Source organism: Fringilla coelebs (genome assembly GCF_963513975.1).
Source record: "Fringilla coelebs genome assembly, chromosome: 24".
In the NCBI taxonomy this organism is placed as follows: Eukaryota; Metazoa; Chordata; class Aves; order Passeriformes; family Fringillidae; genus Fringilla; species Fringilla coelebs.
Window position 1 is genome coordinate 6,181,559 of NC_140050.1, and position 20,814 is coordinate 6,202,372.

The 20,814-nt window shown below is 61.0% G+C and overlaps 2 protein-coding genes across 9 annotated transcripts in view; one reads left to right on the forward strand and one right to left on the reverse strand.

Annotated features, from left to right (window-relative positions):
- Nucleotides 1-5,930: 5,930 nt before the first annotated feature.
- Nucleotides 5,931-8,432, forward strand: NR2C2AP (nuclear receptor 2C2 associated protein). 5 transcript variants are annotated; one of them, XM_084220989.1, is made up of 6 exons: nucleotides 5,931-6,055; nucleotides 6,284-6,918; nucleotides 6,987-7,098; nucleotides 7,173-7,278; nucleotides 7,918-7,985; nucleotides 8,099-8,432. In XM_084220989.1, exons 2-6 carry the CDS (start codon nucleotides 6,878-6,880, stop codon nucleotides 8,213-8,215), a joined length of 444 nt encoding a protein of 147 aa, XP_084077115.1. In that variant the 5' UTR covers nucleotides 5,931-6,055; nucleotides 6,284-6,877; the 3' UTR covers nucleotides 8,216-8,432. The 5 variants fall into 5 exon arrangements, with proteins under 5 accessions (XP_084077115.1, XP_084077111.1, XP_084077113.1 ...); XM_084220985.1 differs by lacking the exon at nucleotides 5,931-6,055 and having other exon boundaries at nucleotides 6,074-6,918; XM_084220987.1 differs by lacking the exon at nucleotides 5,931-6,055 and having other exon boundaries at nucleotides 6,074-6,918; nucleotides 7,218-7,278.
- A 325-nt stretch (nucleotides 8,433-8,757) lies between these two features.
- The window catches only part of RFXANK (regulatory factor X associated ankyrin containing protein), a 62,344-nt gene continuing 50,287 nt past the window's right edge, over nucleotides 8,758-20,814 (reverse strand). For all 4 annotated transcript variants that reach the window (XM_084221203.1, XM_084221205.1, XM_084221206.1 and 1 more), the window contains exons 2-10: nucleotides 14,696-14,848; nucleotides 14,477-14,554; nucleotides 13,295-13,375; nucleotides 11,833-11,898; nucleotides 11,399-11,499; nucleotides 10,406-10,531; nucleotides 9,557-9,623; nucleotides 9,344-9,424; nucleotides 8,758-8,951 (exon numbers count right to left, since the gene is read on the reverse strand). In XM_084221203.1, coding sequence (XP_084077329.1) covers nucleotides 8,890-8,951; nucleotides 9,344-9,424; nucleotides 9,557-9,623; nucleotides 10,406-10,531; nucleotides 11,399-11,499; nucleotides 11,833-11,898; nucleotides 13,295-13,375; nucleotides 14,477-14,554; nucleotides 14,696-14,768 — 735 coding nt within the window. In that variant the 5' untranslated portion in view covers nucleotides 14,769-14,848 and the 3' untranslated portion in view covers nucleotides 8,758-8,889. The remainder of the gene's footprint in view (nucleotides 8,952-9,343; nucleotides 9,425-9,556; nucleotides 9,624-10,405; nucleotides 10,532-11,398; nucleotides 11,500-11,832; nucleotides 11,899-13,294; nucleotides 13,376-14,476; nucleotides 14,555-14,695; nucleotides 14,849-20,814) is intronic.

The window sequence follows — 20,814 nt, forward strand, 5'->3', positions numbered from 1 at the left end:
CGCTGTAATGGAAGCTGGAAGAGAGGGGGGGGACCCAGAGGGGTTTTTTGGGGGTGTTTCCAAAAAGGGGAGCATCTTCCAGCCCCTCCACGCCCCAAAATTCCCTTCAAGCCATGCAGGGCGCAACCCCAGCCCCCCACACCCCCGTGTGGGGCCGGAATGGGGTGAGGGGGGGCTGGAAGGTGCTGTGGGTGGATAAAGACTCCAAAAGCCCCAAAACCCCCCCAAAAATGGCCGAGACTCTCAGAAGAGCTGCGCTATCAGAGACGACCCCCAAAAAGGGGGAAGGAAACCATCACTGAGCTGTCGGAGGGTTTTTTTTTTTGGGGGGGGGGGGGGTGGGGGGTCACCTTCCCGCCGGTGTCTGAAGAATGCCAGCCTGTCTCCCACGACTTGGCACCAAAACCAGAGAATCCCCCCCCTCCCCATTTCGCCCATAGGATGGATCCGTGGAAACCCGAGAGCAAAGTTCTCATTTCCGACTCCATTGTGCCAGACTTTTGGTGGCGTTTCCTGCCTTTTGTGAGCCCCCCCTGCTCCGGCACAATCCCGGCGTTGCCGGCGCACAGAGCTCCTCTGTTCCCCTCCTTTATGTGGCTGCAGCTGGCGGGCCCGGCCCCGTGGAGGTGCCCGAGCCTGGGGGACAGGGACAGGGGGCACCGTCCCCGTGGGCTTTGCCAAGGGGAATTAGGGAGAGGGTCCCGGGGGTTTGATATCGTGGATTCTTCCCGCTCCCAGAGGATCCAGACACCCCAGGGGTCTTTGGAGGGGCACCCCGGGGTGGTTTTTGGGGTTGTTGGGGAGAGGATGGGCCAGGAGTGGTTCATGGGGTGGGGTTGGCTCTGAAATCCTCACCTGGGTGACCCCATCACAGTTGGGTCCTGCACCTGCAGCCCCAAATTCTTCCTCCTGCTCTTCGTCTTCCTAAATTTCACCTGGAAATCCGATCAGGGATCGATGGGTTCATCCCGCATTCCCGCTGGGAGTGTGTGTCCCACGTGTCACCCATCCCAAAAAACTCCACCACAGCTGCTCACAGCCTGACCCCGGACCTCGAATGGGCCCCGGAGCCTCTCGAGGACTCAAAAATGAGGGAGGAGGACCCTGGGCCACCACCCAGGGGACACCGCGTCCCGGCAGAGCACCGGGGATGTGTCACCGGCCGTTTTGGTGGCAGAGGAAGGCGCTGGCGGTGACTGAGCCGAGCTCTGGTCTCGAGTGGAGATGAATGTCACAGCGGCCACCCGCCAGCGCGGCTCGGGGACCGGGGTGACACCGACACCTCTCCCCCCTCCTCGGCAGCTGCTCCAGGCCCGGGGACACGCTGGGGACCAGCTCCTGCACTGGCACCACTTTGGCGTCCCAGTGTCCTCCCTGCAGCTGGGAGGTGACTCCATCGGCTCCCAGCGCCCTCTGAGCCCGGCGTCCTGCCCAGGGTGGCAGAGCCAGCGCTGGCACCGAGCGGTGTCCCAGTGTCGCCGTCCTCGCCCGGGTAGGGGGGGTCCCCTCACCCCTCCAGCCTCACATCCAGCCCCGAGCTGCTCCCACGAGGCCGAACCTGCTGTCACCGTGTCCCTACAGCCCCGAGCCCAGCGGGTGGCCCAGGACAGCGAGATTGGGGTGACGCCATCCCCCGGTGCCACTCCCCGGGCCCCAAGCCCGGCAGGATCGGCGGCGGCGGCTGCGCGGGGGAGCGCGGGCACTGCGCGTCTTTTTGAGCCCGAACGCCGGGATTATGGTGAAATCCTGCAGCAGTGTTGCCGTGACGACCCTCCCGCAGTTTCCATCCAGAGATGTTTTCCTTTGTTGTGACAGGGACGCGGGGAGCGGCCGCGGGCGGTTGGGGCGCGGTGACAGAGCCGAGGGGCTCCCGCTGCGAAGGGCAGGGACCCGCCACCCCCCGCGGGGACACCGCTGCGGCTCCAGCCTGGGGCTGGGGGGTCCCCGCCGCTCCAGTGTCCCCAACCCCGCCGGGGGACAGCGGAGGGGCCGAGTTTGGTGACACGAGTGACGTGAGTTTGGTAGGTGTCAGCCAGCTCCCGCTGCCATCACAATCGGGGGGTGACATGGCCAACCCGCAGCGTGGGGACACCGACGGGGACGGAGGCGGTGGCTCTGTGGTGGCCACCCCTGTCCCCCACTGGACAGAGCCAAACTGGGCGGGCGGCGTGGCCGGGGGCCTCCAGAGCCGCTCCAGTTCGGGGCGGTGGCACTGTGACCACGGTGTCGCGGAGCCTCGCCGGGCAGAGAGGGGCCCCGGAGCTCCCCGGGAGCGCGGCCCGGTGTCCCCGCTCCCCGGGGTGCTCGGGGGGACCCCGTCCCGAGCCCCACGGAGCCGTTTGTTATTCCGCTCAGGTCCGCCGGCGGCTAATGAAGGCCGTTCCAGGAGAGCTGCCACATTCATCAGGACTGCAGCTCATTAACGAGGCCGCTGCCACCGCAGCTGGGGCCAGCGCTCGGGGCACTGGCACGGGGACAGGCGGGAGGACGGACGGACGGACAGGAGGATCCGTGGCTGGGGAGAAGCGGCGGCTGTGCCCGTCCTGGCGGAGCTGCCGGGCTGGAGCTGGGCAGGACGGCTCAGCCCGGGCCGCGGAGGGGACGGGGGGAGGCCAGAACGGCGGAACCTCCTCCGTGCTGTCCCTGTCCCCTCAGCCGGCGCCACCTGGGCACGGCAGGGAGGGCACAGAAGGGGCTGCAGTGAACCCCCGGCGACGAGGCGATGCTGCCCTGGCCAGGCCCAACTTCCCTCCGAACCCACCGGCAGCGTGCATTGATTTTATTTGCGGTTTCCATGGCAACTGCCTCCTTCCCTTCCCCCCTTCCGGCAGCCGGACCCGCTCCTTCCCCCTCGGGCAGCGGCCACCCCGCACCTGGGACACGAGCGGGGACAGGGGAGGGGACACGGGCGCCTCCTTGGCGACCGCCGCGGTGGCGATGCCGCCAGCTCACCCCTGTGCTGATTTTGGGCTGGCACGGGACACGGGGGACACCGGGCCTGGCCAGCCCCGCTCTGACTCCGGCCACAATCAGCAGCAGGGCTGGCAGGAGGCCGCGCTGGCTCATTAGCCAGGGTGCTAATTGTCCCGTGCGGGGACACCGAGCAGCATCTCCCGTCAGCAAAGCCAAGCCCATTAAGGGCACACGCCGCCCTCACACCTGCTCACACCGCTGTGACACGTGTCGGGCACTCACGGTGCGGTGACACTGTTGGGGACACTGCAGCAACCCCGGTGCCCTCACCCCTGGGGCCTAAACCCCAGTTTGTGGCTTAAAACCAGCCTTATAATAAATTAATGATAATTATATCATTTACCCATCCACTTCCAGGGAGATGCACCCACAGCCACCCTGCCCTGCTCCTTCCCAGCGCCGAGATGCCACCACATTGTCACTTGGCTTGAATGACAAACAACATCTGGCTGTGCCAAACCCTTCCTAGAGCCCCGTCCTGTGCGCTTGGGGGAATTTTGATAAATAACAAAGGCACGGAGAACAGGCAGAGCGCTGTGCCGGTGCGCCCTGAATTCCGCATCCCCCGGCGATCCCCGGGGGCTTTACACGGAAGTGGAAATCAATCGGCACAAGTAATTAATGCTGAAGGGCACAACACCCGCTCTTTCTTCGGAAGCGCCGGCCGGGGATGCTCGGCAGAGCCCGCACGGCCGCCGCCCGCCGCACAAAAGGCACCGGGCGGTCGCTTCCTGCGCCGCCGGCACCGCCGGCCCCGGTGCGAGCGGGGGGTCTGGAGCCGTGCCCGCTCTGGCCTTGGCACCGGCCTCGCCGTCGGCTCCTGGAGCCCATGGAAAGGCCTCCCCGGGGCGCGGCGGAGCGCCGGGCTGGACGGCAGCCGGGAGCCGCCGCCAGAGCCGCTCCCGGCACGGCCCGGGCCCGGCGGCGGCAGCGCCGCGTTCCTCGACAGCGAGGAAGGTGATGAGGCCGAAGGTCCCGGGGCTGGGGCGCTGCTTCCCGGTTCCACAGAGCTGGAGGGTTCGGGGTCACCGGGATCGTCCCGGTTCCCAATGAGCTGGAGGGTTCGGGGTCACCGGTATCGTCCCGGTTCCGCAGCACGGGAGGGTTCGGGGTCACCGGGATCGTCCCGGTTCCGCAGCACGGGAGGGTTCGGGGTCACCGGGATCGTCCCGGTTCCGCAGCACTGGAGGGTTCGGGGTCACCGGGATGAGGAGGGGGACGCTGGCGGGAGGTGACGCGCACGGCGGTGGCAGAAGTGGCAGCTCTGTCCCCAGACGCGCAATTAGCCCAGGGGCAAATGAGGCTCCTGCGGTTTTTGACCCAATTTCTCAGGCGAAACTCGACGGGGGAAGGAGGGGAGGGAGGAGGAGGAGGAGGAAGAGGAAGGCAGAGCCGGTCACGCGTGTGCTGCTGCGCCGCGTGTCCCCTCGGGTGTGCGCACAGCCGTGTGACATGAGTGTGACATGTGTGTGCGGGCGGCAGCGTGTCCCCAGCCGGGGCCGAGCCCCGGGGCGGCGCGGGGACGGGAACGGGGACGGGAACGGGGATGGGGACGGGGACGAGGAGGGGGCGGTGGCTTCACAGCTCTCGCCGGGTTTATTTTTGCCGGTGACTGAGCTGAGGCGGCCTCGGCGCGGCCGCCGTGACTCACCCGGCACCGGGAGCTCTGCGGGGCTGCGGAGCCGGGGGCTGCGGTGGGCAGGGATGCTGCGATGGGCAGGGATGAGCAGGGATTCAGGGACGTCGGGATAAACAGGGACGGAAAAGGATGCAGGGATGAGCTGAGAGGTGCAGCGTTGCTGGGCTGTGGAAGGATCCTGGGATCTGCAGGGATTAGCAGGGATGCGCAGGGATGCAGGAATGTGCAGGGATGTGTAGGGATATGCGGAGATTTGCAGGTTTTCAGGGATGGGGATGCAGGTATATGCAGGAATTCAGGAATGCGGGCATTCAGGAATGCAGGGATGTGCAGGGATGTTCCGGGCTGCAGGGATGCAGGGACTCAGGCACGACGGGATTCAGGAATTCAGAGATTTAGGGATTCAGGAATTCAGAGATTTAGGGATGCAGTGACTCAGGAACGACGGGATTCAGGAATTCAGATATTTAGGAGTGCAGGGACTCAGGAACGACGGGATTCAGGAATTCAGAGATTTAGGGATTCAGGAATTCAGATATTTAGGGCTGCAGGGACACGCAGGGTTTCAGGGATGCAGGAACGCGGGGATCCCTCCCACCCCGCACTCCTTCCCTCTCCCTCTCCCTCTCCCTCTCCCTCTCCCTCTCCCTCTCCCTCTCCCTCTCCCTCTCCCTCTCCCTCTCCCTCTCCCTCTCCCTCTCCCTCTCCCTCTCCCTCTCCCTCTCCCTCTCCCAGCCGCTCCCCGCCGGTGCCACCAGCAGAGCTGCCCCGGGGAGGTCCCCGCGCCCCCCGCCCGGGCCCCCGCAGCCCCGGGAAGGAGCGGGGGGGTCCCAAGGACACGCAGGGAGCGGTACCGGGGACCGGAACCGGGGGCAAGGCGTTTGCAGGGGGGCGAGCACGGCGGGAGGGGGGCGGCGGGGCTGGGGGACACGGAGGGGACACGGAGCTGCCGTCCCGGAGTCCCCGCGGTGCCGAGGGCGGTACCGGACACCGGGAGCGGGGCGGCGGCTCCGCCTCTTCCTGCGGCGGGCGGTGAGTGCAGGGCGGCCCCGGCGGGACCGGGAGGGGACTGGGGTGCAGCTCCCGGGGGTCCCCAGGGCTGGTCGGGGGTCCCCATTGCTGTCCGGGTGCCACCGGCGCTGCTCGGGGGGTCCCCAGCACTGTCCGATGGTACCCAGGGGTGTCCCAGGGTCCCCAGCGCTGTTTTGCGTGTCCCCAGTACAATCCAAGGGTCCCCATTCCCGCCCAGGCGTCCCCGATAGTGTTTTGAGTGTCCCCATTCCTGCCCAAGTGTCCCCAGTCCCGTTTTAGGTGTCCCCAGCCCTGTTTTGGGTGTCCCCAGCCCTGTTTTGGGTGTCCCCATTGCCACCCAGGTGTCCCCAGCCCTGTTTTGGATTCCCAGTACCGTTTTGGGTGTCCCCAGCCCTGTTTTGGGCGTCCCCAGTCCCATTTTAGGTGTCCCTATTCCTGTTTGGGTGTCCCCATTCCCACCCGGGTGTCCCCAGCCCTGTTTCGGGTGTCCCCAGCCCTGTTTGGGTGTCCCCAGCCCTGTTTTGGGTGTCTCCATTCCCACCTGGGTGTCCCCAGCCCTGTTTCAGGTGTCCCCAGCCCTGTTTTGAATGTCCCCAGCCTTGCTTTGGGTGTCCCCAGTCCCATTTTAGGTGTCCCCAGCCCTGTTTTGGGTGTCCCCAGCCCTGTTTTAGGTGTCCCCAGCCCTGCTTTGGGTGTCCCCAGCCCTGTTTTGAATGTCCCCAGCCCTGCTTTGGGTGTCCCCAGCCCTGTTTTGAATGTCCCCAGCCCTGCTTTGGGTGTCCCCAGCCCTGTTTTGAATGTCCCCAGTACCGTTTTGGGTGTCCCCAGCCCTGCTTTGGGTGTCCCCAGCCCTGCTTTGGGTGTCCCCAGCCCTGTTTTGAATGTCCCCAGCCCTGCTTTGGGTGTCCCCAGCCCTGTTTTGAATGTCCCCAGCCCTGTTTTAGGTGTCCCCAGCCCTGTTCTGAATGTCCCCAGCCCTGCTTTGGGTGTCCCCAGCCCTGTTTTGAATGTCCCCAGCCCTGCTTTGGGTGTCCCCAGCCCTGTTTTAGGTGTCCCCAGCCCTGCTTTGGGTGTCCCCAGCCCTGTTTTAGGTGTCCCCAGCCCTGCTTTGGGTGTCCCCAGCCCTGCTTTGGGTGTCCCCAGCCCTGTTTTGAATGTCCCCAGCCCTGCTTTGGGTGTCCCCAGCCGTGCTTTGGGTGTCCCCAGCCCTCCCGTCCCTCCCCGCAGGCAGCGATGCCCGTGGAGCCCCTGGTGTGTCCCCACACGGCCACGCGGTGAGTCCCGGCCCCTCCCCGCCTGTCACCCGCTGTCCCGGCCCTGCCCGCCCCTGATGTCCCCCGAGGGGGTGGCACTGTCCCCGCAGGGTGAGCTCGGTGCTGAACCGGGACGTGAAGCACTTCGGGAAGCAGCACCTGTTCGATGGCAGCGAGGAGACCTGCTGGAACTCGGACCAGGTGTGGGGACAGCGACAGCGACACAGCTGTCACCCCCCCGCACCGCTCCCTGTGACACTCCTGTCCCCTGCCAGGGCACATCCCAGTGGGTCACCCTGGATTTCCCCCGCCCTGTCAAGGTCTCCCAGCTGCACATCCAGTTCCAGGGGGGATTTTCCAGCCGGCTGTGCACGTTGGAGGGTGAGGATCACGGGCTCCTGCCTCAGTTTACCCACCCTGCATCCTGCAGGGGCTCAGGGGGAGCCTCAGGGCGTTTGTCAGCAATTCCCAAAGCCCAGGAGGGGCTCAGGAGCACCTGGAGAGGCTCTGGGGGGGAATAAAGAGGGGCTGGGATGTTCTGGGAGCCAGGGAAGATTTTGGGACAGCACCTGGGAGCACCTGGAACAGCTCTGTGGGTGAATAAAGAGGGGCTGGGATGTTCTGGGAGCCATGAAAGATTTTGGGACAGCACCTGGAGCAGCTCTGTGGGTGAATAAAGAGGGGCTGGGATGTTCTGGGAACCATGGAAGGTTTTGGGACAGGACCTGGGAGCACCTGGAGAGGCTCTGGGGGTGAATAAAGAGGGGCTGGGATGTTCTGGGAGCCATGAAAGATTTTGGGACAGCACCTGGGAGCACCTGGAGCAGCTCTGTGGGTGAATAAAGAGGGGCTGGGATGTTCTGGGAGCCAGGGCAGATTTTGGGACAGCACCTGGGAGCACCTGGAGCAGCTCTGTGGGTGAATAAAGAGGGGCTGGGATGTTCTGGGAGCCAGGGCAGATTTTGGGACAGCACCTGGAGGCTCCTGGGAGCACCTGAGGCTGCCCCTCACCCTCCCCAGGCTGCAGAACAGGCGAGGAACTGGTGAAAATATCCGAGCTGTACCCCCAGGACAGCCACGCCATGCAGATATCCTTTGCTGGGGTGGCAACGAGGGGAAGGCAGAATTTGGGGATTTTGGGGGGGGATTCTGCTGCCCCCACATCCCAATCCCAGCGTTATTCCTTGACTGGGAGCTGCACAGATTCCAGGTGGAGGAGACGGTGCTGGACAGGCTGAAGATCACCTTTGGGAGCAGCACGGATTTCTTTGGCAGGGTGGTGGTTTATCACCTGGGCGTGCTGGGGGAGAGGCTCTAGGGGGGACCCCGGGGGCTGTCCCCAACCTGGGGGCTCTGAAAACCCCTGGGGCACAGCTGTGGAATGGGATCAATAAAAGATATTCCTGGTTTTATCCTAGAATGGGATCAATAAGAGATATTCCTGCTTTTTTTCTGGAATGGGATCAATAAGAGATATTCCTGGTTTTATCCTGGAATGGGATCAATAAGATATTCCTGCTTTTTTTTCTGGAATGGGATCAATAAAAGATATTCCTGCTTTTTTTTCTGGAATGGGATCAATAAGAGATATTCCTGCTTTTTTCTGGGATGGGATCAATAAGAGATATTCCTGCTTTTTTTCTGGGATGGGATCAATAAGAGATATTCCTGGGGAGAAGGGACAGCTCTGGACAGGAATTCCACAAAGCTGAGGGGAAATTTTAACTCACTGTTGCCCAAAACCCGTGTTAGGACGGGCTGAGGCAGCAGACAGGGCACCACAGAATTTAATTGCAATTAAAGTTTATTTGCAGTACGGACCAGCAGAGTCCAGCCAGGGCTGGAAGGAGTGTCCCTGGATTTGAGGCATGGCAGCCATGCCACCCCCAGGTGAGGCTCAGGGTCCACGAGGGCAGGAATTCCCAGATTTCTCCCTGCCTGGAGCATCGGGATGAGGCCATGGCGATCCTGGGAAGAGCTGGAGCTGCTGCCTCACTTCTTCTTCTTCTTGTTCTGGAACAGCTTCAGGATGTGGTTCTCGATCACCTGTTGGACTGAGGCACAGAGAGAGGGTGGAATTCAGGGAAGCTGCTCTGGGAAGGATCTGGTCATCATTTTACTCCTGTTTTCTGAGGGGAAATCACAGTTTTCTGAGAGGGAAAAAAATATCTCAGTTTTCAGAGGGAAACCCCCATTTTCTGAGGCAAATCCCCATTTTCTGAGGGAAATCCCCATTTTCTGAGGCAAACCCCCATTTTCTGAGGCAAACCCCCGTTTCTGATGGAGATCACTTGCCTTTCTTGTGTCCCAGGGCCACGGCCAGGCCCATGGTGGTGTACCCCGAATCCACCCATCAAAATCTCCATTTTCTGAGGCAAATCCCTGTTTTCTGAGGGAAATCCCTGCTTTCTGAGGGAAACCCCCATTTCTGATGGAGATCACTTGCCTTTCTTGTGTCCCAGGGCCACGGCCAGGTCCATGGGGGTGTACCCCGAATCCGCCTCCTCGGTCAGGTCGGCGCCGCACGCTGCGGGTCAGCAATGGGGGCTGCCACGGGGAGCGGGGACCCCGAGAGCTGCCCCGGCGCCCCGTGCTCCCCTCACGGGGCAGGGAGCAGCAGTTCCAGGAGGTGGAACCAGCAGGAGGGGTTTTGCCTTACCCAGCAGGGCCTCCACACACTTGACGTGGTTGCCGCGCACGGCGTAGAGCAGGGGGGTGCCCCCGTTCTGTGGGGGACCAGGGGAGGGAGAGGGGGTCACTGCTGAGCTCACGCGGCTCCTGCCTCTGCCGGCTGTGCCTCGGGGGCTGGCCCGCCCGTGGGGATCCATCCCAGCCTGTCCCACCCGCGGGGATCCATGCCAGGCTGGCCCACCCGTGGGGATCCATCCCAGGCTGGCCCAGTTCCAGAGGGATCCATCCCAGCCTGGCCCAGCTCCCAGGCTGGCCCAGCTCCGAGGGATCCATCCCAGGCTGGCCCAGCTCCGAGGGATCCATCCCAGGCTGGCCCAGCTCCGAGGGATCCATCCCAGGCTGGCCCAGCTCCGAGGGATCCATCCTATCCTGGCCCAGCTCCGAGGGATCCATCCCAGCCTCTCCCAGTTCCAGACTGGGATCCCATTCCAACCTCTCCCAGTTCCAGACTGGGTCTCACTGGGATCCCATTCCAGCCTGTCCCCATTCCAGGCTGCTGTCCCCTGGCCATGCTGATGGCACTGGGGAGGCTTGTCCTGCTGTCCCCGCTGTCCCCGCTGTCCCCTGCTGTCCCCTGCTGTCCCTGCTGTCCCCTGCTGTCCCCAATATCTCTGCTGTCCCCGCTGTCCCCGCTGTCCCCTGCTATCCCCACTGTCCCCGCTGTCCCCGCTGTCCCCTGGCCATGCGGGTGGCACTGGAAAGGCTTGTCCTGCTGTCCCCGCTGTCCCCACTGTCCCCCCACTGTCCCCGCTGTCCCCGCTGTCCCCTGCTGTCCCCGCTGTCCCCGCTGTCCCCCGGCCGTGCAGGTGGCACTCACCCAGTCGTAGGTGTTGATGTCCACGTCCCTGTCCAGCAGCATGGTGACAATGTCGGTGTAGCCGCCCATGCTGGCCAGGGCCAGCGCGCTCTCACGCTCCTTGGCCAGCGCGTGGGGATCGGCGCCCTGGGGACAGCGGGACATCAGGGACAGCGGGGACAGCGGGGACAGCAGGGACAGCAAGGACACCACCCTGGGGACAGCAGGGACAGCAGGGACACTGGGGGACAGCAGGGACAGCAGGGACACCGCCCTGGGGACAGCGGGGACATCAGGGAGAGCAGGGACACTGGGGGACAGCAGGGACAGCACCCTGGGGACAGCAGGGACAGCAGGGACACTGCCCTGGGGACAGCAGGGACAGCAGGGACACCACCCTGGGGACAGCAGGGACAGCAGGGACACTGCTCTGGGGACGGTGGGGACGTCAGGGACAGCAGGGACACTGCCCTGGGGACAGCGGGGACATCAGGGACAGCAGGGATACCGCCCTGGGGACGGCGGGGACGTCAGGGACAGCAGGGACACCACCCTGGGGACAGCGGGACATCAGGGACAGCAGGGACAGCAGGGACAGCAGGGACACCCCCCTGGGGACAGCAGGGACAGACGGACACTGCCCTGGGGACAGCAGGGACAGCAGGGACACCGCCCTGGGGACAGCAGGGACACTGGTGGCACTGCCCACAGTGGGGACAGCCCAGTGACACTGCCCACAGCCACCCTCCCTGGGCAGACACCACCCTGGGGACAGTGGGGACAGCCTGGTGACACTGCCCACAGCCACCCTCCCTTGGCTGACACCGCCCTGGGGACAGCGGGGACAGAGGGAGATCCCAGAATATAAAACAAAGATCCCCAGAATTAAGGAAGATCCCAGGATGAAGGACAGACCCCGGATCAAGGCCAATTTCCCCGGAGCAAGGACAGACCCCAGGACCAAGGAGAGGTCCCAGAACATTCTGGAAGCCTCCGCAGCTCCCACGGCCTCACCCACTCCAGGAGGTGCCGGACGGTCTCGATCTCCCCGAAAGCTGCAGCCCAGATCAGGGGGGTGAAGCCTCTCTCGTCGGGTTTGTTCACCAAATTCTCACCTGGGGAGGTGGCCACAGCCAGGTGAACCCCCCCCACGCTCCCAGTTCAACCAGTACAACCAGTAAGGGCCGCTGGACCCCCTCAGCCAGCCGGTGGATGGTTGGAATTGAGGATTTTTGAGGATTTTTGAGGATTTTTGAGGATTTTTGAGGATTTTTGAGGATTTTTGAGGATTTTTGAGGATTTTTGAGGATTTTTTTCCCCCATCTCCAAAACTGGAGGAATCTCCAGCAAAAACCCCAATTCCAGCGGTTTTATGGCTGAGTGAGAACCAAGTGTGAGGTCAGCAGAGGGGACCTGGCAGGTCCTGGCAGGGCCAAAGTGACACCAACCTTTCCTCAGGTGCTCCTTCAGCTGGATCAGCTCCCCTTGGGCAGCCAGCTGGTGGATGGACAGTGCTGGAGGAGACAAAGAAATCAGGGAAAAAAACAATTCCCTGCAAATTTTGGGGGTGGGAGCTGCTCCTAAAATCCTGGGGTGCCCCCAATCCCTGCCCTGCTGTCCCCAAAATCCTGGGGTGGCCTCCTCTGCTGTCCCCATGGAGGACAAATCCATCAGGAAAAAGAATTCCCTGGAAATTTGGGGGGTGGGAGCCACCCCAGGGTGTCCCTAATCTGTCCCCAAAATCCTGGGGTGGCCCCAGCCCCCTCCCCTGCTGTCCCCAAAATCCTGGGGTGACCTCAACCCCCTCCCCTGCTGTCCCCAAAATCCTGGGGTGACCTCAACCCCCTCCCCTGCTGTCCCCAAAATCCTGGGGTGACCCCAACCCCCTCCCCTATTGTCCCCATGTCCCCAAGGGCAGCACTGCAAGGGACAAATCCATCAGGAAAAAGAATTCCCTGCAAATTTGGGGGGTGGGAGTTTCCCCAGGGTGTCCCCAGTCCCTGCCCTGCTGTCCCCAAAATCCTGGGGTGGCTCCAACCCCCTCCCCTATTGTCCCCATGTCCCCATGGGCAGCACTGCAAGGGACAAATCCATAAGGTAAAAACAATTCCCTGCAAATTTGGGGGGTGAGAGCTGCCCCAAGGCGTCCCCAAATCTGTCCCCAAAATCCTGGGGTGGCCCCAGCCCCCTCCCCTGCTGTCCCCGTAGGCAGCACTGCAAGGGACAAACCCATCAGGAAAAAGGATTCCCTGGAAATCTGGGGGGTGGGAGCTGCTCCCAACATCCTGGGGGTGGCCCCAGCCCCCTCCCCTGCTGTCCCCAAAATCCTGGGGTGGCCCCAGCCCCCTCCCCTATTGTCCCCATGTCCCCATGGGCAGCACTGCAAGGGACAAATCCATCAGGGAAAAAGAATTCCCTGTAAATTTGGGGGGTGGGAGCTGCTCCCAAAATCCTGGGGGTGTCCCCAATCCCTGCCCTGCTGTCCCCAAAATCCTGGGGTGGCCCCGACCCCTGCCCTGCTGTCCCCATGTCCCCAAGGGCAGCACTGCAAGGGACAAATCCATCAGGTAAAACAATTCCCTGCAAATTTGGGAGGTGAGAGCTGCCCCAAGGTGTCCCCAAATCTGTCCCCAAAATCCTGGGGTGGCCTCAACCCCCTCCCCTGCTGTCCCCAAAATCCCGGGGTGGCCCCAGCCCCCTCCCCTATTGTCCCCATGTCCCCATGGGCAGCACTGCAAGGGACAAATCCATCAGGGAAAAAGAATTCCCTGTAAATTTGGGGGGTGGGAGCTGCTCCCAAAATCCTGGGGGTGTCCCCACTCCCTGCCCCGCTGTCCCCAAAGCCCCGGGGTGTCCCCAGCCCCTGCCCCGCTGTCCCCTGCAGCCCCTGGGGACACTGGTGGCACTCACTGTCCAGCGTGGCCGGCAGCGCTGACACCTCATTGCCTCGCTGTCTGTTGGTCAAGGTGTTGGAATGCTTCAGGGGGAAACCTGCAACAGCACACAGGGCATGCAGGTTATTCTCCATTATTTTCTGGTTATTCTCCATTAATTTGGGGTTATTCTCCATTAATTTCTGGTTATTCTCCACTAATTCGGGGTTATTCTCCACTAATTTGGGGTTATTCTCCATTAATTTGGGGTTAATTTCCACTAATTTCTGGTTATTTCCCATTAAATTCTGGTTGTTCTCCATTAATTTCTGGTTTATTTTGTATTTATTCATTCTCTAATAGTTTATTCTCTATTTATTTATCAACCATTCATTCCAGGTTTATTTTCAATTTATTCATTCCCTGTTTATTTATTTATTTCTTCTCCATTCATTTCAGGTTTATTTTCAATCATTTATTTATTTATCTATTTATTTACTCTCCATTCATTTCAGATCTATTTTCTATTATTTATTTATTTACTCTCCATTCATTTCAGGTTTATTTTCTATTTCTTTAAACCCACACCACCCAGGCCCATCCTCCTATTTTCCATCCTTGCTGGGCTCCACTTGGGAATCCCAAAATGTTCCCAGCCCCTTGATCTGAGATTTTATTGGTAAAAATCCCAGGAAAATGAGATTTCCATCCCTAATTCCAGCGTGGAGCTGCAGCGACCTCTCAGGGCTGGCAGGAGGAGTGGGCACCAAACTTTGGGATTTTCCACATTTGAGCAGCAATTTAAGGCTTTTTCCTGGGAATCCCAAAATGTTCCCAGCCCTTGATCTGAGGTTTTATTGGGAAAAATCCCAGGAAAATGAGATTTCCATCTCCAGTTGCAGAGCAGAGCTGGAGCAACCTCTCAGGACTGGCAGGAGGACACAGCACCAAACTTTGGGATTGGGATTTTCCACGTTTGAGCAGCAATTTAAGGCTCTTTCTTGGGAATCCCAAAGTTTTTCCAGCCCTTGATCCGAGGTTTTATTGGGAAAAATCCCAGGAAAATGAGATTCCCATCTCCAATTCCAGCATGGAGCTGCAGCGACCTCTCAGGGCTGGCAGGAGGAGCCAGCACCAAACTTTGGGATTGGGATTTCCCACATTGGAGGCTCCTTCCCGGGATTTTTGGGATGGGGATCCCAGGGAATTCCCCACTCACCATCCAGGGCTGGGGGCTCGCTGGGGCTCTGGGAATCCACGGGAGCAGCCGAGGAATTCCGGGCGGTCTCGGCTCCACCTGCAGCACCTCGGTGTCACCCCTGGTGGCTTTTTGGGGTGTCCCAGGCTGGGTGATCCCATCCAGCTCGGGGTACCCCAAACAGACCCCCCTTCCCAGGAGGATCCTGGGCTCAGTTTGTCCCCAGCATTCCCAACTCACCGTCCCCAAGCTCCAGGAGCGCCGCGTCCCCGTCCTGCGGGGGACACGCCGAGGGCACCCCGCTGTCCCCCATGCTGCCTTTTTGCTCTTTGCCCCCTTTTTTCACCCAATTCTGGGGGGGTCCTGGGCTCCTGGGAGGCTCCCTGACAGCTCCTTCATGAGAATGGGGAGGCAGAGGGGGAACGGGGACATGTGGGACAGAGCCCGAGTGCCGGAGACCCCCAAACCGCAGCGGGGCCTGGGGTCCCCTTGGCCCTCCCCATTCCTGGGGTCCCTCTTGCTCTCCCCATTCTTGGGGTCCCCCTTGCTCTCCCCATCCCAATTCCTGGGGTCCCCTTGGCCCTCCCCATTCCTGGGGTCCCCTTGGCCCTCCCCATCCCAATTCCTGGGGTACCCCTTTTTCTCCTCACCCTGTTCCTGGGATCCCCTCTTCCCATCCCAATTCCTGGGGTCCCCCTTGTTCTCCTCACACTGTTCCGGGGGACCCCTTGCCCTCCCCATGCCCATTCCTGGGGTCCCCCTTACCATTCCCATCCCTATCCTGGGTTCCCCCTCCCTGTCCCCATCCCTGTCCCAATTCCAGGGGGTCCCCCTTGTTCTCATCACACTGTTCCTGGGATCCTCCTTAGGCCTGGGGTTTCAGGTTCCGCAAACTAAAAGGCCCAGAGCTCCGGGCACACTGCAGCTGCAAAGGGCATCCCAGGGGCATCGCAAAACTGCCACAACCTGGCCTCCTCGAGGGCTTTCTCCTTGGCACCTGCCCTAACCCTAGCCTGATTGCCTGCCCAGCCTAGGGTTAGGGTTAGGGTTAGGGTTAGGGTTAGGGTTAGGGTTAGGGTTAGGGTTAGGGTTCCGCAAACTAAAAGGCCCAGAGCTGCGGGCACACTGCAGCTGCAAAGGGCATCCCAGGGGCATCGCAAAACTGCCACAACCTGGCCTCCTCGAGGGCTTTCTCCTTGGCACCTGCCCTAACCCTAGGCCGATTGCCTGCCCAGCCTAGGGTTAGGGTTAGGGTTAGGGTTAGGGTTAGGGTTAGGGTTCCACAAACTAAAAGGCCCAGAGCTCCGGGCACACTGCAGCTGCAAAGGGCATCCCAGGGGCATCGCAAAACTGCCACAACCTGGCCTCCTCGAGGGCTTTCTCCTTGGCACCTGCCCTAACCCTAGCCTGATTGCCTGCCCAGCCTAGGGTTAGGGTTAGGGTTAGGGTTAGGGTTAGGGTTAGGGTTCCGCAAACTAAAAGGCCCAGAGCTCCGGGCACACTGCAGCTGCAAAGGGCATCCCATGGGCATCGCAAAACTGCCACAACCTGGCCTCCTCGAGGGCTTTCTCCTTGGCACCTGCCCTAACCCTAGCCTGATTGCCTGCCCAGCCTAGGGTTAGGGTTAGGGTTAGGGTTAGGGTTAGGGTTAGGGTTAGGGTTAGGGTTAGGGTTAGGGTTGCGCAAACTAAAAGGCCCAGAGCTCCGGGCACACTGCAGCTGCAAAGGGCATCCCAGGGGCATCGCAAAACTGCCACAAGCTGGCCTCCTTGAGGGCTTTCTCCTTGGCACCTGCCCTAACCCTAGCCTGATTGCCTGCCCAGCCTAGGGTTAGGGTTAGGGTTAGGGTTAGGGTTAGGGTTAGGGTTAGGGTTCCGCAAACTAAAAGGCCCAGAGCTCCGGGCACACTGCAGCTGCAAAGGGCATCCCAGGGGCATCGCAAAACTGCCACAACCTGGCCTCCTCGAGGGCTTTCTCCTTGGCACCTGCCCTAACCCTAGCCTGATTGCCTGCCCAGCCTAGGGTTAGGGTTAGGGTTAGGGTTAGGGTTAGGGTTAGGGTTAGGGTTAGGGTTAGGGTTCCGCAAACTAAAAGGCCCAGAGCTCCGGGCACACTGCAGCTGCAAAGGGCATCCCAGGGGCATCGCAAAACTGCCACAACCTGGCCTCCTCGAGGGCTTTCTCCTTGGCACCTGCCCTAACCCTAGCCTGATTGCCTGCCCAGCCTAGGGTTAGGGTTAGGGTTAGGGTTAGGGTTAGGGTTAGGGTTACGCAAACTAAAAGGCCCAGAGCTGCGGGCACACTGCAGCTGCAAAGGGCATCCCAGGGGCATCGCAAAACTGCCACAACCTGGCCTCCTCGAGGGCTTTCTCCTTGGCACCTGCCCTAACCCTAGCCTGATTGCCTGCCCAGCCTAGGGTTAGGGTTAGGGTTAGGGTTAGGGTTAGGGTTAGGGTTAGGGTTCCGCAAACTAAAAGGCCCAGAGCTCCGGGCACACTGCAGCTGCAAAGGGCATCCCAGGGGCATCGCAAAACTGCCACAACCTGGCCTCCTCGAGGGCTTTCTCCTTGGCAACTGCCCTAACCCTAGCCTGATTGCCTGCCCAGCCTAGGGTTAGGGTTAGGGTTAGGGTTAGGGTTAGGGTTAGGGTTCCGCAAACTAAAAGGCCCAGAGCTCCGGGCACACTGCAGCTGCAAAGGGCATCCCAGGGGCATCGCAAAACTGCCACAACCTGGCCTCCTCGAGGGCTTTCTCCTTGGCACCTGCCCTAACCCTAGGCTGATTGCCTGCCCAGCCTAGGGTTAGGGTTAGGGTTAGGGTTAGGGTTCCGCAAACTAAAAGGCCCAGAGCTCCAGGCACACTGCAGCTGCAAAGGGCATCCCAGGGGCATCGCAAAACTGCCACAACCTGGCCTCCTCGAGGGCTTTCTCCTTGGCACCTGCCCTAACCCTAGCCTGATTGCCTGCCCAGCCTAGGGTTAGGGTTAGGGTTAGGGTTAGGGTTAGGGTTTTGCAAACTAAAAGGCCCAGAGCTCCGGGCACACTGCAGCTGCAAAGGGCATCCCAGGGGCATCGCAAAACTGCCACAACCTGGCCTCCTCGAGGGCTTTCTCCTTGGCACCTGCCCTAACCCTAGCCTGATTGCCTGCCCAGCCTAGGGTTAGGGTTAGGGTTAGGGTTAGGGTTAGGGTTAGGGTTCCGCAAACTAAAAGGCCCAGAGCTCCGGGCACACTGCAGCTGCAAAGGGCATCCCAGGGGCATCGCAAAACTGCCACAACCTGGCCTCCTCGAGGGCTTTCTCCTTGGCACCTGCCCTAACCCTAGCCTGATTGCCTGCCCAGCCTAGGGTTAGGGTTAGGGTTAGGGTTAGGGTTAGGGTTAGGGTTCCGCAAACTAAAAGGCCCAGAGCTCCGGGCACACTGCAGCTGCAAAGGGCATCCCAGGGGCATCGCAAAACTGCCACAACCTGGCCTCCTCGAGGGCTTTCTCCTTGGCACCTGCCCTAACCCTAGCCTGATTGCCTGCCCAGCCTAGGGTTAGGGTTAGGGTTAGGGTTAGGGTTCCGCAAACTAAAAGGCCCAGAGCTCCGGGCACACTGCAGCTGCAAAGGGCATCCCAGGGGCATCGCAAAACTGCCACAACCTGGCCTCCTCGAGGGCTTTCTCCTTGGCACCTGCCCTAACCCTAGCCTGATTGCCTGCCCAGCCTAGGGTTAGGGTTAGGGTTAGGGTTAGGGTTAGGGTTCCGCAAACTAAAAGGCCCAGAGCTCCGGGCACACTGCAGCTGCAAAGGGCATCCCATGGGCATCGCAAAACTGCCACAACCTGGCCTCCTCGAGGGCTTTCTCCTTGGCACCTGCCCTAACCCTAGCCTGATTGCCTGCCCAGCCTAGGGTTAGGGTTAGGGTTAGGGTTAGGGTTCCGCAAACTAAAAGGCCCAGAGCTGCGGGCACACTGCAGCTGCAAAGGGCATCCCAGGGGCATTGCAAAACTGCCACAACCTGGCCTCCTCGAGGGCTTTCTCCTTGGCACCTGCCCTAACCCTAGCCTGATTGCCTGCCCAGCCTAGGGTTAGGGTTAGGGTTAGGGTTAGGGTTAGGGTTAGGGTTAGGGTTCCGCAAACTAAAAGGCCCAGATCTCCGGGCACACTGCAGCTGCAAAGGGCATCCCAGGGGCATCGCAAAACTGCCACAACCTGGCCTCCTCGAGGGCTTTCTCCTTGGCACCTGCCCTAACCCTAGCCTGATTGCCTGCCCAGCCTAGGGTTAGGGTTAGGGTTAGGGTTAGGGTTAGTGTTCCGCAAACTAAAAGGCCCAGAGCTCCGGGCACACTGCAGCTGCAAAGGGCATCCCAGGGGCATCGCAAAACTGCCACAACCTGGCCTCCTCGAGGGCTTTCTCCTTGGCACCTGCCCTAACCCTAGCCTGATTGCCTGCCCAGCCTAGGGTTAGGGTTAGGGTTAGGGTTAGGGTTAGGGTTCCACAAACTAAAAGGCCCAGAGCTCCAGGCACACTGCAGCTGCAAAGGGCATCCCAGGGGCATCGCAAAACTGCCACAACCTGGCCTCCTCGAGGGCTTTCTCCTTGGCACCTGCCCTAACCCTAGCCTGATTGCCTGCCCAGCCTAGGGTTAGGGTTAGGGTTAGGGTTAGGGTTAGGGTTAGGGTTCCGCAAACTAAAAGGCCCAGAGCTCCGGGCACACTGCAGCTGCAAAGGGCATCCCAGGGGCATCGCAAAACTGCCACAACCTGGCCTCCTCGAGGGCTTTCTCCTTGGCACCTGCCCTAACCCTAGCCTGATTGCCTGCCCAGCCTAGGGTTAGGGTTAGGGTTAGGGTTAGGGTTAGGGTTAGGGTTCCGCAAACTAAAAGGCCCAGAGCTCCGGGCACACTGCAGCTGCAAAGGGCATCCCAGGGGCATCGCAAAACTGCCACAACCTGGCCTCCTCGAGGGCTTTCTCCTTGGCACCTGCCCTAACCCTAGCCTGATTGCCTGCCCAGCCTAGGGTTAGGGTTAGGGTTAGGGTTAGGGTTAGGGTTAGGCTTGCGCAAACTAAAAGGCCCAGAGCTCCGGGCACACTGCAGCTGCAAAGGGCATCCCAGGGGCATCGCAAAACTGCCACAACCTGGCCTCCTCGAGGGCTTTCTCCTTGGCACCTGCCCTAACCCTAGCCTGATTGCCTGCCCAGCCTAGGGTTAGGGTTAGGGTTAGGGTTAGGGTTAGGGTTAGGGTTCCGCAAACTAAAAGGCCCAGAGCTCCGGGCACACTGCAGCTGCAAAGGGCATCCCAGGGGCATCGCAAAACTGCCACAACCTGGCCTCCTCGAGGGCTTTCTCCTTGGCACCTGCCCTAACCCTAGCCTGATTGCCTGCCCAGCCTAGGGTTAGGGTTAGGGTTAGGGTTAGGGTTAGTGTTCCGCAAACTAAAAGGCCCAGAGCTCCGGGCACACTGCAGCTGCAAAGGGCATCCCAGGGGCATCGCAAAACTGCCACAACCTGGCCTCCTCGAGGGCTTTCTCCTTGGCACCTGCCCTAACCCTAGCCTGATTGCCTGCCCAGCCTAGGGTTAGGGTTAGGGTTAGGGTTAGGGTTAGGCTTGCGCAAACTAAAAGGCCCAGAGCTCCGGGCACACTGCAGCTGCAAAGGGCATCCCAGGGGCATCGCAAAACTGCCACAAGCTGGCCTCCTCGAGGGCTTTCTCCTTGGCACCTGCCCTAACCCTAGCCTGATTGCCTGCCCAGCCTAGGGTTAGGGTTAGGGTTAGGGTTAGGGTTAGGGTTCCGCAAACTAAAAGGCCCAGAGCTCCGGGCACACTGCAGCTGCAAAGGGCATCCCATGGGCATCGCAAAACTGCCACAACCTGGCCTCCTCGAGGGCTTTCTCCTTGGCACCTGCCCTAACCCTAGCCTGATTGCCTGCCCAGCCCAGGGTTAGGGTTAGGGTTAGGGTTAGGGTTAGGGTTAGGGTTAGGGTTAGGGTTCCACAAACTAAAAGGCCCAGAGCTCCGGGCACACTGCAGCTGCAAAGGGCATCCCATGGGCATCGCAAAACTGCCACAACCTGGCCTCCTCGAGGGCTTTCTCCTTGGCACCTGCCCTAACCCTAGCCTGATTGCCTGCCCAGCCTAGGGTTAGGGTTAGGGTTAGGGTTAGGGTTAGGGTTCCGCAAACTAAAAGGCCCAGAGCTGCGGGCACACTGCAGCTGCAAAGGGCATCCCAGGGGCATTGCAAAACTGCCACAACCTGGCCTCCTCGAGGGCTTTCTCCTTGGCACCTGCCCTAACCCTAGCCTGATTGCCTGCCCAGCCTAGGGTTAGGGTTAGGGTTAGGGTTAGGGTTAGGGTTAGGGTTCCGCAAACTAAAAGG